The sequence below is a fragment of the Pantherophis guttatus genome, chromosome 1 (assembly GCF_059756535.1).
Source record: "Pantherophis guttatus breed Tessera chromosome 1, ASM5975653v1, whole genome shotgun sequence".
Classification (NCBI taxonomy): Eukaryota; Metazoa; Chordata; class Lepidosauria; order Squamata; family Colubridae; genus Pantherophis; species Pantherophis guttatus.
The window spans coordinates 297,303,055-297,319,784 of record NC_142063.1 but is presented as its reverse complement, the minus strand read 5'-3'; the positions used below and the strand labels follow the sequence as shown (position 1 = coordinate 297,319,784).

General features: G+C 36.2%; 1 protein-coding gene across 5 annotated transcripts in view; it reads right to left on the bottom strand.

Moving 5' to 3' along the window:
* GPATCH2 (G-patch domain containing 2) overlaps positions 1 to 16,730 on the bottom strand; it is a 94,958-nt gene that overhangs the window by 11,864 nt on the left and 66,364 nt on the right. For 4 of the 5 annotated variants that reach the window (XM_034427833.2, XM_034427832.3, XM_087883181.1 and 1 more), the window contains exon 9: positions 4,708 to 4,790. The exons of the other annotated variant lie outside the window; for it this stretch is intronic. In XM_034427833.2, coding sequence (XP_034283724.1) covers positions 4,708 to 4,790 — 83 coding nt within the window. The remainder of the gene's footprint in view (positions 1 to 4,707; positions 4,791 to 16,730) is intronic. 5 annotated transcript variants of the gene reach the window in all.

Here is a 16,730-nt window from a genome sequence, read left to right as displayed (position 1 = left end):
AGGAGTCTTCACGGCATCTTTCTTGAGGGTTAAAAGGGGAGGGGAAATTTTAAGCCTATATCATATGTGGAAAGAGGAAAGACAAAACATGCCTGTTGATGGGAGCACTGATGGTTGATGAATGGGCCCCTTTCCTCCCTGGAGGAAGAGGGTCTTTGGGGACATGTCAGAATGGAGAGTGGGGTGCAGTTCACAGCTCCCTTGCTTTCCCCTCTTCCCAACAAAGTGGCAGGCAGTTCTATGGGTCAACAGAGGAAGGGGAGAAGCAGTGACTTCACCTGGGCTCTCCTAAGGGTTGCGAGGATAGAAGAAATGATACACATCTATAATGTATGAGGAAAGAAGAATGACCCAATGGGTCATAGGTTATTTGGCAACTACTTATTTGTTCTTTGTAGAACTGTGCAAAAATTGGTAGTAAGGAAAGAATTTCAAGAATGTAGATATTATCTTGAAAGGGCAACCATTCCTATTGCCCAGAGCATATGCTAATAGGTAGAAGTCAAATTTGTATGTTCCACATATGTGATTTGGCAGGTTAGAGGTTCTTTAACAGATTTGATCTTCTTGTAGAGGGCAGAGAGGAAAGAAATGAAGGAAAAACATTTGCCCATATCATGTTTGAAACATACCAAGCAAGAATAAAAGCAAACTCTATGCAAGTGCACAATCCTCTTTTCAATAAATTTAGTATTGACAAAAGGTCTTCAATTATTAGGGAAAATGCATACAGACGAGAGTATATTTTGTTAATTAGCATTGTAACATTTTCTAGAAATATGATCATCCCATGATTTCTGCCAGTTTACTGCAAACTTTCTCAACAATGCAGCAAATAAGTCATCCATTAAAAAAATATCGTTAAATACTTGGGCCTCGATACCAAAGATAGCAAGACTCTAGATTTTCCTCTCATCTAGATTTTTCTATCATCCTCAATGTGGCTTCTAAAGGATCTTTAGACCTCTTTGAGATGGAAAAGCTAACTATTTCTGTCACCACCTGAAAGATACCTTTCATTGGCAGATATAGGTAAATGGTAGTTTACTCTATTATTGAGGAAATGGGGACAAAACTGAAATAGAATAGTTTGAGACCATGATTTAAACACAATTTGATCCAGAGGGATCATAGTTTAGGCACCCAAAAAAACAGGAAGATGCATTATTCCAATCAAACTATGGTCCACCTGGCCTAGGAAAAATGACATGAACTGGCAGTAACATTCTTTTGGATTTCTGAGAGAAATATGCTGGAGATTGAAACTGTTTCTTTTAGCATGGAAAGCAGGGGCATCATCCCACAACTACAACTATTCATTAAGTATTATATTATTTTCTACCAGAAATAGTTCCTCTATAGTTAGCGAGAAATGTTTTCCTTTATTTTTATTCCATTATTTGAAAACATTTTCAAGTGATGCAATAGAAATATTCCAAATATTTTCATAAAACAACTTCCTTCTGTCACTTGCAAGTTGTGAAGTTAAAATCACCTTGTAGAAATAATTATATTATCCTCTCCTCAGCTATTAAGCATTTTACTTCTTGCTAACATATGGTTGTAGTCTTAGGGGCCTGACCTAGCCATTTTCTATTTCTATGTTACTACCGCCAAGCTACTTTAGCAATATTTTTAGAGTGTTCTTGGTCTGGTGCTATCAGTGATAGCTGAAATGCTGTGAAAATATAAAGCCATTCTAATGGAATGACAAAGTTAGATAACCCCCGGAAACAACTCAGTATCAGCAGAAGGAAGAACTACGTGATTCTTAACTTTCAAATGTACACAGAAATAAACCAATAGTAAAGTACAGATAGCTAACTCCAGAAATAATTTCCAAGGTGTATTATGTATTAAATAAATACAGTGCATTCAGAAAGTATACAGACCCCCTGCACTTTTGTCAATTTTGTTATGCTGCAAGTTGTTATGCTGCAAGATTCTACAGTTGTTGAAATTCATTTTTCTCATTAATCTACACTCAGTACCCCATAATGACAAAGTGAAAACAGAATTTTGGAAATGTCTATACATTTATTAAAAAGAAAAAAACTGAAATATCACATCCAAAAATCCTTTCTTTCCAGGAGCAGAACTTAAATCATCCTGTTGGATTTGGCCCAATGCTCAAGGCTGTGATAATTTTGAATAGTGATTTTGTTCACTATGGCAACATCTGTCTAGGTCATTTACAAAAATGGTAAATAATATTGGGCCAAATAGGGAATTCTTCCTTTGAAAAAGTGTTTCTAAGCCACTTAAAAGCACCCTTTGGATGCTGTTATTCAACAAGCTGAAAATATATGAGACCAGCCTAGTTCAGTTTACCCATACTAACCACAAAAATGCAATAATAAACCCTCTTTTTACTGATTAACCTCCCCAAACCCTATATCCATAGCTGTCCCCTCGTCCACCAAACTAAGCACTCTGTAATAAAAGAAAAGAAAAGAAAAGAAAAGAAAAGAAAAGAGGTTAAGATGACATGATTCTTTCTTAATAATGCATGCTGTTTCTTGTTAATGGTAGCATTGTTTTCTACATGTTTGCAGATATGTACTTGGAAAATTTGTGCTACTGTATTGCAAGTATAGATGTTAAACTGAGTCTTCCTCTTCCGCTTTTTGAATATTAGGACTACATTGGCTTCTTTTTTTTCCTGACTACTTCTTTAGCAGTTTTCAAAAAGCACTTCCACTAGTTCCTTAAAAATTCTGGAAAGCAATTCCTCTGGCTATTGAAAAATTGAATGTTTGTAAGGTAGCAAGGTATTTTTTTCTGTATTTTACCAGCTCTAAACTTGTCTAGTTCCTTTTTCTTAGTCTGAGAAAAGATATTTGCAAAGAACTTAAGCAGAACTGTCCTCGTCCCCATTACTTCTTCCCTATCACACATTAGTTCCTGTTTGTTACCTTTATTCTCTCCACCGATAAACAGGAGCTGGAGATGACACTACCTACAGATCTCCTTTCTATCATGTAGATTGTAGTAGGGACTTTTAAGTACCCTTTCCCACCATGTTCCTCCTGTGTGATCTTGTATAGCCATATCTCTAATATCCAGCACTTCTTTACCTGGACCCATGTATCTGTCTCCCTCTCTTGTTCAATTTAAAGCCCCCTTGATAGGGTTCTAACCAAACATATTTCTTCTTCTCTTGTGAGATGTAGCCCATTCCATGCAATAATTGCTTATAATGTGGTTTAAGTTGTGATCTAGGAAATATATAGATCAGTGATGGCTAACCTTTTTGCCATTGCATACCAGGAGCGGGGGGTGAGTCACGCACATGCATGCCCATAGCAATAATTCTATGCACCCTGCCCCCACACATGCGCGCACGACCCCACCCACCCCCTGCTCCTGGCACACGATGGCACGGTGGGCGCAGTAGGCCCGTTTTTCTCCCTCACCAGGCTCCAGAGCCTTTCTAGGTGCCTGGGAAGAGAGAAAAACGGGCCTTCCCCCCCCCCAAGGCCCTCCGGAGACAGGAAACAGCCTGTCTCCCTACTTCCAGTGGACCCAGAAGGCTGGAGCTGAGCTCGCGTGCCCACCAATATGGCTACGCATGCCACTTATGGCATGCATGCCATAGGTTTGCCATCACGAATATAGATTGTTTAGTTTTATTTTAATTCTGTATGTTTCTAGAGCAGGGGTATCAAACTGGTGTCGTCATGGCGTCATCACATGATGTATCGGGACTTTTTCCCCCTTCACTAAACCGGGTATGGGCATGGCCAGTGCATGACACATCTGGCCTGCGGGCCGGGAGTTTGACAGCCCTGCTCTAAAGTAACATGGAAGTGAGATGGGCTATTAATTCAATCAATCAATCAATCAATCAATCAATCAATCAATCTTGTTGATCAGCACACTCTTAGGGTTCTATTACTCCTTGTAATATTCTTAAGTGTTTGTGTTCAATCAGTTTGGTGAACCTTGGGTAATCTTTTCATTCCATTCTGGATAGATGAACCGGGAATAAAGCATACTTTTTTTAAAAAATTGCCTGGACAGGCAATGGAGCCCTTGAATTTTCTCCTCCTAGCTAACCACTGAAGATCTCTACTTCTAAATACAGGCAAGAGAAAATAGGCTGTTCTTAATTTTATTTGCTACTATGTATTTAGTTAACATTAATTATAAGGAGAGTAGCTAGCATAGAGTTGTGATGGAAAGAGGAGAAAGTTTAATTTCCCCTTATTTCCATGGTCCTAATCAGAAATAGCACCTCCAATGGTGCTAGTTTCTACATGAAGAAATCATTGAAAAGAATAGATCAGGGTCAATAACTGAGCTACTTATCCTGTTTTCCCCAACAAGTTGCTTTAGATCTTTTTTTACACTTAATCTGCAATCACATGCACATTACTAGAACCAAACCCCACTAAAGTCAATGGAATTAATTTCCTAGTAATTACTAATTCCCTCTAGGGTTTAAAGAAACTGCAGCCTCAAAACCCTTTTGCCAGCTCTTAAAAATGCTTTAAAATATGTCAGTCAGTCAGTCAGTCAGTCAGTCAGTCAGTCAGTCAGTCAGTCAGTCAGTCAGTCAGTCAGTCAGTCAGTCTGTCTGTCTGTCTGTCTGTCTGTCTGTCTGTCTGTCTGTCTATCTATCTATCTATCTATCTATCTATCTATCTATCTATCTATCTATCTATCTATCTGAATAACATATTTAATTATGCTGAATCTGCTTACCAGTAGGTCCTGGCAATGGTGCTGCTTTTCTTCTTCGTTTGATATCACCCATACATAAGGATCCTAAATGGACGCTTGTCTGTCTGCAAGGAAATCAGAGATATGTAGGCAAAATGGTAAGCAAATAGTTTCATGGGGAAATTAATATAATAAAATTCATGATATAGTATCCAATTTCTTCTTTAAAGTTTCCAGTGTTGGATCATCCACAACTTCTGGAGGCAAGTTGTTCCACTGGTTAATTGTTCTAACTGTCAAGAAAATTCTCCTTAGTTCTATGTTGCTTCTCTCCTTGATTAGTTTCCATCCATTGCTTCTTGTCCTGCATTCAGGTAATTATGTATGGGTGTGAAAGTTGGACACTAATAATAGCTGATCAAATCAATGCCTTTGAACTGTGGTATCATGGATAGCCAGAATAACCAACAGGGAGGTGCTGAATCATATAAAAGCAGAAACTTCACTTAAAGCCAAAATTACAAGACTACATCTGATTTACTTTGGCCATGTCTTGCGTGCAGATTCATTGGAGAAGTCAATAATGCTAGGAATGATTAGTGGATCAAGAAAAAGGGACAAAGAACTTGCTGGCTTTATACCATCAAAGCTGATACAAAGATGAACATCCAACAACTGAAAGAAGCTGTGCTTGACAGGGTAGCATGGAAAGCACTTGCCTATAAAATTGTCAAGAGTCGGAAATGACTGAATGTTTAAAACTAACTCAACTAGTGATAACTTATCAGATCCTTAAAAAAAAACCCACCACTTTTATATTAATTATGCATTGGTAAAGTACAGATGGGGATCTTTAAGAGTAGTTTCTGTACTGTTTTTGCTTGGTGTGCCAGCCTTTTTATATAATGTTTGTACATGTGTGCTTACGTGTGGAAATGTTTCGGAATCTTGTCTTCATAGTATTCACTGCTTTATGTTAAGTGTTAAATGCTTTACCTGTGACTCACTTCCTTTACTTGGATTCCATTATTCCCAGTGTTACCATGGGGACCTATGCTAGACAAATATTCATTATAAAAAGATAATCCTGACACATTAGACTACTGAGTAGTGAGGATTCTGATTAACCATGAAAACTAGTTGCTTCAGCTCTGTCTGCTTCTAAAGTTAATACACAATTCTTCAAAAGTTTAATATTTTAGTAAAGATATTCATGAGATCATGAGAAGTGACCAAGTAATGTAACCAATAGATTTAATTTAATGTGTTTAACAGAAACAAAAATGAAACACATCAAACCAAAAACAAATAATTCAATATCCTGCATTATATATAGAATTCATGCCTGAGTGAAAGCTTCCATGTCAGCTATTGACATTGTGTCTAAACAATGAGCTCTTCACATTGTTTGGGGTAATATCTGATGTAAGAAATTGAAAGCTTCTGTAAAAGAGGGACTATGAATATATTTTGGTTCAAAAACAGATCATACAGACTTGGAGCAAAACAGATGGACTTAATTGGGTGTGTTCTCTCAGGAAATATACAATTTGTCCACTGTACCATACAATATTAGTTGCACCAATCACAGTCTTCAGTTTGAAAGGATGTAGTAAATGTTCTAACCAATTAGATTTCATAGAATGTTAAATTTATGTCTTAAAAGAATGGAAAGATCACAAGCAGATATAACTGAAAATTATGTGAATTTCATACAACTTAAGCCTTTCTGAAACCAGTTCCTAAAATTATTTAGCATCAAAAGCAGTGGACTTCTAAATATAGTTCAGGCTAGGGCTATAATGAAGAGAGTATGAAAAGGCATGAGAAAGAGGGAAACCAGAATTCAAATAGGATGAAAGATAAAAATTAATAAAGTCAGCCAATTGAACCTGAAGACCTTAGTAGCAGGAATAATAGCTAGCTCTGCTTAAGTAATTCTGCTCATATTGATTATCTGTTACACTGCATTGAGATATCTAGATTATTGATCAGTTAGATTATGGAATTTAGATCCCCCTCCCTGTTTCTCGCTTGGCACTTACAATGAAGTTGCACCAAACAATATTAAGTAAGGGCTACTGTTATAGTTGTCACTCTTTGTGCAAAACATCGCAGTTGCTTTTTAATTTAAAATCAATAGATGTGTGAAAGGCAGCTCTGTTTCTTCAGCATAAATGAATCATTTGTCTCTGCAAAGCATAGCAATTTGATCACTAACCAAGGTATGAATATTGATAGTGTGTTTCTTTCTTTCTTAATTTGCTACTGTTTTGAGGAAAAGGCATTTCCAGTAGGCTGAAAACAATTAAACACAATAATAAGAAATGGAGAATAGAATAATAATTATTACTAAAATATCCCCTGCCCTCTCCAATAAAACACAAAATACAAAAGTTCTTCATAGTTGATATACTATGTCATGGTGAAAAGTGAATCTAAAAAGCAATTTGAAGGAAGTGATTATGTACACACAATGTTCTCCTCAAGTTGCAAATCTATTGTAGTAACAGTGATCCATTTCTATGATGAATTCTGTGATTAATACCTGGGAAATTCTGTCTTACAGCCAATGAGTAAGTCCACTTGCCCATCTAGTTTTCAATGTAAATGGTGCTTCTGAAGTTGTCTTTAAGATGTTTTATGATATTTTTAAAGAAAATGTTTTATGGTTTTCTTTTTAAAGAAAACACTAGGAATGCTACCAAAAATATCAAACTGTTAATAGAGATTAGATGTTACAGTCATCATTGAAAGTAAACCCCACTTCCTCTTGAAGAGAAGCAAATGCCTGTGAGCAGGAAATTAGATAGGGGCCAAAGCTGAAATCATAACAGCAATTTCTTTAAATAATAAATTTATATTGTTTTAATGATGTTACTTTTCCTAGTTACCTTATTATAAGCTTCTCTCAAAGCCTTCTTGGCATAGATTTACTCTTTGAAAAAAAGCAAAAGCAAAAAATAAAAAAGCCTATGACAAAACTAAATGAATATTTACCAAAAATATTAATGTCTTTCCTAATTATACATTTTAAATGCCTTCAATGGGACCTGGGAAAACAAAACGTCACTCAACAGCCTTGCCTATATGTTTCTTAGCATGAAACTGTAGCCTTGAAGATTAAAAAGAGCTAATTCCCTTGATTCCTTTCTATTTATCCATAGATAGCTGCAAGCTATCATTTATAAACAGTATTCTGGCAGGGAACTCAGGATACTAGATGGCAGGGGTAGAGAACTTGTTAAGACCACCTTGCCTGAAAACCTGGCTGTTGACATGCTGGTGACAGGGACTCGAGCAAGTTGTGTCAAAGGGAATAATTCTAAAGGAAAGACAACAGAAACTTGTCGCCTCTTTGTACACATTTACAAACAGGGCTTTCCAGAGTATTAAGCCTAGTTAAAGCTGCCCCCTGGATAAAGAGTGTTCTGAGCAGCCTCAGACAAGCTCAGAAGACAAACAGATGCGACTATGGTCCCTGGCATTTGGCAAGAACACTCATTGTCACTAAGAAGGATATAAGCCTCGACAGGGCATCAGCTGTACAACTGTGAAGCAGGCCTGCAAGTATCACAGTGGCAACAGAATTGTGGCAAAGGGGAAAAACTGGCTGGAAAAGCCAGACTAGTGTGAATTTACATGAGCAGACCAAACATGTACTGCTTGTTCTCATATCTTCTGACATTAAGCAAAACAGCAGAAGATTGAGGACAAATATTCATATTTAAACATGCAATTATTTATATTAACTATATATAAAATGTTTGCTCTTCTTAAGTGACAAATTACAAGAGTAGATGTAATAAAGGATAAAATTCGGAGTCATGAGGAAAAAGCTATGAGACTGAAAATGTATTATCAGCTATTTTTTTTTTAAAAAGATGATTTATCTATGTATATGCTATCTGATACCAATACGACTGCTTTCTTCTCTTTTGAATATTTATTTCCTTTATAATTTAATTTAATTTCATACTTTATTATGTTGCAAGGCAAATATATCTTGTGACTTTCCCAAATAATTGCCAGCCACTGTACTCAAAACTAAAACTGTCCCTAGGATACTGTGGCTCTGAAGTTGTATTATTAGAAGAGTATATGCCAATTTAAACAGCACTTTCGAAGTAGTGAGTTTTATTTAAAACAAAACTTTAGAAAAGTTATTTAGGACTTTTTAGCATATGGGAAAAACACCATATGCTAAATTCTTACAAACCTCAGAAAGTAGCCTGTAAAGCCTCTTATCTGATTGATGATTATGTGCCATCAAGCTGTTTTCAACTCTTTGCTGGCCACACAGATAGATTTGTTCATGATAATCTATCCCTGACTTGTTCTTTCCTATCTCCCAACTTTGACATAATTTTATTAGTGGGTTTTCTTACTGCAACACAACAGGATAATGGACACCAACCAGAAAACTGGTATGTTCTACGTCAGCATTTTTCAAATTTGACAACTTTAAGATGTATGGATTTTACCTCCCAGAATTCCCCAGCCAGCAATACTGTTCTACCTTATAATGGTTATGCAATAATCTTAGAAACAGAATATTATAGCTTTTGTTTTCCTGTAGGGTTACAAATAAGCTTGATCACTAATTTATCTGGGATGGTCTCAGAATTCTGTCTTGCACAGGGAATGGGAATAGGAGGCCACAACTGCATGATTTTAATAAATAAGAAATATATTACTACAAATACTAATGGTAAATCATCTTCTGGAACTGATAATTGATATGAATATATAAAATTAAGATTTTAAATTTAAAAATGTAGAAAGTTGCTTCAATAAACAAGGCTATTTTCCTTGTTATAACTCCAAATGTTCTTATTTGTAGGAACATTCCATCAAAACTAATGATTTCTTTCCTAAAAACGTGTTTATGATGATATTGTTATTCTATATAATCGTACCTAATATCCTAGTTTTTTCTACATTTATAAATATAAAAAAATACTTAGGAAAAAGCAAAATTACAGATTTTTTTTTTTAAAAAAAGCATATTATCCTAATTTTTAAAAGAACCAACAGATTTAGTTTATCATATGGCATCTGGACTCTGCTGGAATGTGAAATTCAGGGGGCAAAACACTGTAGAAAAAATGAAAATAGTGTTTATCTTATTCACACACAAAAACTATATGTATCAATAGCATTTCTGAACAACTGATTTAAAAAGGACTGTATTGCAATGAATTGCATCTTAATTTGTTTTCCTTGTATATTTTTTCAAGAAGCAAACTCCATACTTGTTCTTACCTTGTTACTCAGAGTCTCACCTAACTAAAATCATGACAGTCTCTGAAAATAGGAAGAAGACCTTGGCACACTATCAATGACTTCCTGCAGATGGCTCTAGAACCTTTTGTTTTTTTTCCTTCCTTTTCTCTGCTATTGAATAATAGTCTTGATAATTGTATTGGATACAGCTTTGAAAAAATAAAGTGCAACTTTTATTCATCCCCAAAATGATTAAAAAAATATTTTTAAATAGAAATGATTTCTTCATGTATTTGCATTTACAGCAAGAGGTAAAACTGAAGCCTTAATTAAGTTTAATTCTAGATAGTTTTTTGTAGGATTACATTGTAAATAGATTAAATGTTCAAGCATCCTCCATTGTGTTCCCCACAGTTGTCCACGTAAGGAACGTATACACATACAAGTATATGAAAAATGTATACTAATTAATTTTCTTGACTGTTTAGTACAGTGATGGCGAACCTATGGTACGTGTGCCAGAGGTGGCCCGCAGCACCCTCTCTGTGGGCACTTGAGCCATCGCCCCAGCTCAGCTCCACCGCGCATGTGCACACACCTCTCGCAGACCAGCTGGTTTTCGGGTCTCTGCAGTGCATGCGTGGGGGGCAGGACGCATGCATGGGGCCATGTATGCATGTGCGGGATGCATGCGGGGGTGCCAGGGGCGCATGCACAGGGGTGGGGCACATGCGGGGCCTGCACACATGTGTGGGGCACGTGCAGATGCATGGGGCGCATGCGGGGGCCACACTCGCATGCGTGGGGGCGGGGCGCATGCAAGGGGGCTGTGCATGCATTGTGTTTTGGGGGTTTGTGCATTTGCGCATACATTCACGCACATTGTGCACATTGTGCATGCACGCTTTGGGCGCTCAGTCCGGAAAAGGTTACCCATCACTGGTTTAGGATATCTAACAGGCAAGACATCAAACATTAAAGAAACAAATTAATCTGTGTGAGTGAATGATTAATACTTAATCTTGATTTTAAGGGGGATAAAGATGGCATGTATAAGAGCTGCATGTGAGCAACAAGAACAATGATGGGGAAAAGGAAATAGAAATAGAACCAGCCATCCTTCAGGAAGAAGTTGTGTGGACAATGAGCCAATTGTTAAATAACAAGGCCCCAGGGGCTGATACATCCCTGCAGAATTGCATAAGCCTGTACCACCCACAATCACAACCTTTTGCCAGAAAATTTGTGAAACTAATACATGATCACAGGATTGTAAACAATCCATGTTCATATCATTTTCAAAAAAGGATTGCTCCAATTACCACACATTTGCCCTCATCCTTCATGCTAGCAAGATTCTCCTTAAGATCATACAACATCTGGTACGGGCCACTGAAAGAAAATTGCCAGATGTTCAAGCTGGTTCAGAAGGAGTCATGGCACCAGGGACCATATTGCAAATCTACACTGGATTATGAAAGCTTAAGAATATCAAAAGAATATCTACAAATGCTTTACTGACTATAAGAAAGCCTTTAATTGTGTCGATCATGACAAGCTGAGAAAAGCCTTAGAAAACATGGGAGTGCCAATATAGCTATCAATTTGATATAGTCACTGTACACAAATCAGAAGGCCACTATGCAAACACAATGTGGAGTGACTGATTGGTTCAAGATAAAGGAGTGTAGAAAAGTTGCATTTTTCACCTTTCTTATTCAACCTGTATGATTAAGTTATCACGAGGAAGCTGAAACTTGAAGGATCAAAAATTGGAGTAAATATTGGAAGAGGGAACATTAATAAGGCTACTAAGTCTTCATTGAGGAAGTTAATATTCTTTTTCAGGATCCTCAGTTTGGTTAAACAAGTTCAAAAAGTAAGCGCTTTAGTTTTCTCATAATATTGATCATATTTTTATTTGGTGAAACTGTCAAACAAAGCTGAACATAGCAAAAAGAAAATATATCAACTCACATTTGCTTGGCTCATGGAAAAGAGTGCTTTTATCTTCTGTGATTGGATATCAACTTTCCTTTCTCATGACAAATCTATAGTCTATAAGAATTCTGTATGCAACAGAATTTTGACAAAGCAAAGGGAAATCACTGGATCCAGAAAAACCACAAGCTGAGTTTCTTTCTCTGGCAGAATGCAACTCTTAATGAGAAAAATTTGTAAAAACCTTCCTTGGAGAAGCAGAATTCTTAAATAACACTGACTTGAATTATTATTTTAGATTACATGACAGAAATGAAATATAAAATTGTTTGCTGAAGATACTTTAGCTCAAATCTCTGGCTGATATTTCTTGCAGGTGATAAACAAAGCTGTAGAAAATAATTTAAAAAGGCTATTAGCAAAGGGCCATCCACAAAAGGATGGAATAATAGTAGTCTTCCATGATCATGCTCTGAAGAGGAATAGAACTGCCAAGGAATAGTCTAACAGGTACTATGACAAAACACAAAAGTATGCATGGCAAACACTTCTACCCAGAGCTAATGTGATTTGGTTCTTAGGCACAACTCCTTAGGAATTCTTTTCTGCTCAGACCTAGGTTTTTGTTACTTGTAAATGTGAAGATGAAAAAGATTGAGGAATGCACTACAGGTAGTCCTTGGCTTATGACCATAATTGGAAATTTCTGAAAAATCAGAAACAGAATTTCTGTTGCTAAGCAAGATGGTTGTCGTGCTCAATTTTACAATCCTTTTTGGCATGGTTATTAAGCAAATCACTGCAGTTAAGTAAATTACATGGTTGTTTAGTGAATCCAGTTTACCCCATTGACTATGCTTGTCAGAAGCCAACTGGGAAGGTCACAAATGATAAGTCACATGACCCTGGAATGTTGAAACCATAGTGAATACATGCTGAGTCCAGGTGCCCAAATTTTGATCACATGGCCTTGGGTATGTTGTTACGGTTATAAGTGTGAGAACCAGTCATTTTTCAGTGCCTTTGTAGATTTGAGCAGTCACTAAATGAATGGTTGTAAGGTTACTGTAAAGTAAGGTGAGGCATGGCTAACAGAAAAAGATGTTGTACTTTAAAAAGAAGTATGCAAATGCATTGCTTGAAGATTGATAGATTCTTTAAATAAATCAAATGAATTCCAGGAATGACAAGGCTATACATAAAAACCTTACCATCAATACAGATAAGATCATTTCTGGAGATAAACGTGACCTTGGTCACAAAAAGCATGGCTCTTAGAGCTGTAAGAAGCCCTCAATTTTCACAAGCTAGTAATGATGAGGTCAGCTACCTGAAAGGAATAATATCACTAGTGTCCCAACTCATAAAAGCCAGCTGCTTGCAGCTGTGGAGAAGCCATATATTTTTCCCAATAAATTTGCTTCTGGATCAAAAAAGAATGCAGGAAGGAAAAGATGTAGATGGGGAAAAAAGAGTATCTACAGTAAAAAGATATGCCTGCTCATGTGACCTAGCTATATGCACAATCAATCAGAATAGAGCTCGGAAGGACCTTGGAGATCTCCTAGTCCAACCCTCTATAAGATACAGCAGGCCCTATACCATTTCAGACAAGTGGCTGTCCAATCTCTTCTTAAAAACCTCTGGTGATGAAGCACCCACAACTTCTGAAGGCAAGCTGTTCCACCAGTTAATTGTTCTCACTTTTCAGAAGTTTCTCCTTAATTCCAGGTTGCTTCTCTTGATTAGTTTCCATCCATCGTTTCTTCTCTTGCTTTCTAGTGCTTTGGTTCCTCAGAGCTGTAAAAATTGTCTAACCTATAGCTTTGCATTTCTCTTTGTTCTCTCTCTTCTTTTCTGCTGAAGCTATGAAACACCTAGGTACACAGCCTGTCATGTAATCAGAGCTAGAAAAACAATAGGTAAGGGTTTGAACTTGCCCTCTTTCAGGAGAAAAGTTTTTGGTCACCTTCATTCATCTTACCATAAAGTGATACGGAAGAGGAGAATGTGTAAGTTTAATTCTCATTGCAGCCCATGTTCATTAATGCTAAGCAATGTAGATAATTGTTTCTAAATTGTAGGTACTCTGGGTTTCCAACCTCTAACTTGTCATTTGGATTTTAAAATGTATTATATTTATTGATACTTAAAAATAATCAACCCTGCAAAATTGAACGTTATCCTCTTCAATACATATTTTTATTGTGGTTTAGAGCATTCATACTAGGTTTTAAAATGCAATTTAAAAGTCAGCTACTATCTTGAAAAGAGAGAAAGGTAATAGATCAGAAAGTATTTATTTTATCTTTTGCTACATGATAGTTTCACCTAATTAACCTACATAAATCAAGAACAATTGGAAAAAGCATAAAACAAAAGAAAGAAAAATTAAATCACCATTATGAGAATGGTGAAGCATTGTTATTTGCAGGTTGAAAAAGGGAAACTACAACAGTTAGAAAGAGACAATTGATATAGAAGACATTCCTTGAAATGCAACATTGTCTAGGTATATTATCCTATAATTTTAAAATTACTGATGCAAAAATAGATTGTCTTCCACATGTTATATGTGTGCAGCCCATATGATGATATACTGTGCCCTTCTACTGCCATTCACATAATGGATTTTTGTTCACAGTTCTGTTCACTAAAACTGCTTGAAATGAAAGGTAGAAAATACACAATTTAGTTGAAGGTTACAACTAAAATGCGGCTTTCTGCATTCCACTTAGAAGCTGTTAGAATGTGGAAAGTTGCTATTGGAGGTATGCCCATAAATTCCAAGGGAATTTTCCCTTGGAATCCTCTGACTCTCGCAATGATCATTTGCAATAATACCCATGGATTTCTTATGTAAGTTGTTCTTCAGCAATGTAAATCAGTATATCTGTACTTCAAGGGTCCACTCCGAATTTGAAGAGTGAGAAATAAGTATCGGGAAATATCTTATCATTGTTTCACAGACCAAACTTTTCTGTTGTAGTAAGAATGATTCCTTGGTAACTTTCATCAAGCATCTCTCTCTTTTTGTTTGTAACATGTTGCAATCTATAGAATTAAATGCTGGTACAAGTCAGGGCAAGTTTTATTATGAAGAAAAGTATCTGTGTGGAATGAATACAGGTAGTCCTCAACTTACAACTATTCATTTAGTGACCAATGATGCACAACACTGAAAAAAGTAACTTTTTGACATGAGCAGCATCTATGTGGCCACATGATCAAAATTCAGAAGCTTGGAAACTTATTGCCAAGCATGTTATTTATGACAATTACAGTATCCTGGGGGATCAGATAATTTCCTTTGTGACCTTATGACAAGCAAAGTCAATGGGAAGCCAGATTCACTTAACAACCATGTTACTAACTTAACAACTGCAGTGATTCACTTAAAAACTGTGGCAAGAAAGGTCGTATAACGGGCAAAACTCACTTAACCACTGTCTTGCTTAGCAACTGAAATTTTGGACTCAATCGTGGCCATAAGTCGAGGACTCATTGAACTGTACTGTTCAGGATAGGCCCCCTACAAGCCTTTTTCTGCAAGCCACCTAGAAAGCATAAACCTTGGGCTCATTTCTTAATTTTCTGAGATTTGCCATATATTTAATAAATATGGAGAACTTTTACAAACCAGGAAAACTGCTTCGACTTTTTTTAAAAAGATACCCATTCACCTTCTCCCCATGATGACATTACGTCCTACTTCTTTGACTGCTCTGTCAAATCAGTTGACCAAAATCTCATGCATTGCTCATAACAAAATAAAGTACATTATTGTCTAACAATTTTACCCTAGAGTAATAGTTGTTCTCCTAACAGAGATGTTATTTTTATAGGTGTTATCTTGGCAAATTGTACAAAAATTTCTACCACAAAGAAGGTAGAAGATCGAAAGAAAATGAAATCCTTATTCAGACTGCATGCCTACTTAGTACAGAATATCACAGATTTCTTACTTAAGTTTACAGATTTTATAGAAGACTTAAGTTCTCACATCAGTGGCTTCTAGTAACCTCTGAGTAAAAAGTTGAAGTACACAAATAGCAATTACTTCCTGTTAAACACATATTTTAAGAAAGTTTTATTTCTCAGAAATATAGTTATTTTGAATGTAACATATTACTCAATTTTATATCAGAAATGGAAACAAAACTGTAAAAAAATTGAGACATCTCCATATTAAAAAATTCCTATTCAATCATAAAGTTGCATAAATCATTGTGTTTTAACTTATAAGAGTAAGATTGTTTATCTTACAATCTGCTTTTATGGATCTCTCTCTCTCTCTCTCCTTTTAAATATATAGGATGGAATCCACAGAAAGTAGTAGTTGAGTTCTTCATTAAAAACTGTAAATTGTTTGTTGCTATATTTCAAAGGGGATGTAAAGTTCAGTAACTGAAAAATTTCTTCCTACACAGCTTTAGAAGTAAAACGTGTTCTTGCTAGGAAGTAGAAAACATAACCTTCAGCTAAGTCTTTCAGCCTTTAGATCCTCAGTACAGTAAGGATAAAATCTTTGCTTAGAGGAACTGTGGGATACATATGTAACATATTTGCAAAGATATTACCAAGAAATTTCTAACTGTGCTTTGATTTTCCCTTCTAGACTCTACAAGAAGCCTGTAAAATAATTTGCCTCTTAATAAAAACAAATGCACTTGAAAATAGATGTGGATGTTATGGTTATGTGGAACAGAGCAACTGTAATCAGAATTCTACACTGGATTTAGCTATTGGCTTGCCTAGTTACGAAGTCTTTCCTCAGGCTTGGTTAGAACAATGACATCATCAGCATAATCCACACTGATACATCTGCTTTCACACTCTTCAAAGTGTTATTGTATTAACCCAAAAGAGCTATGACCATCCCTTTTTATATACTTAAA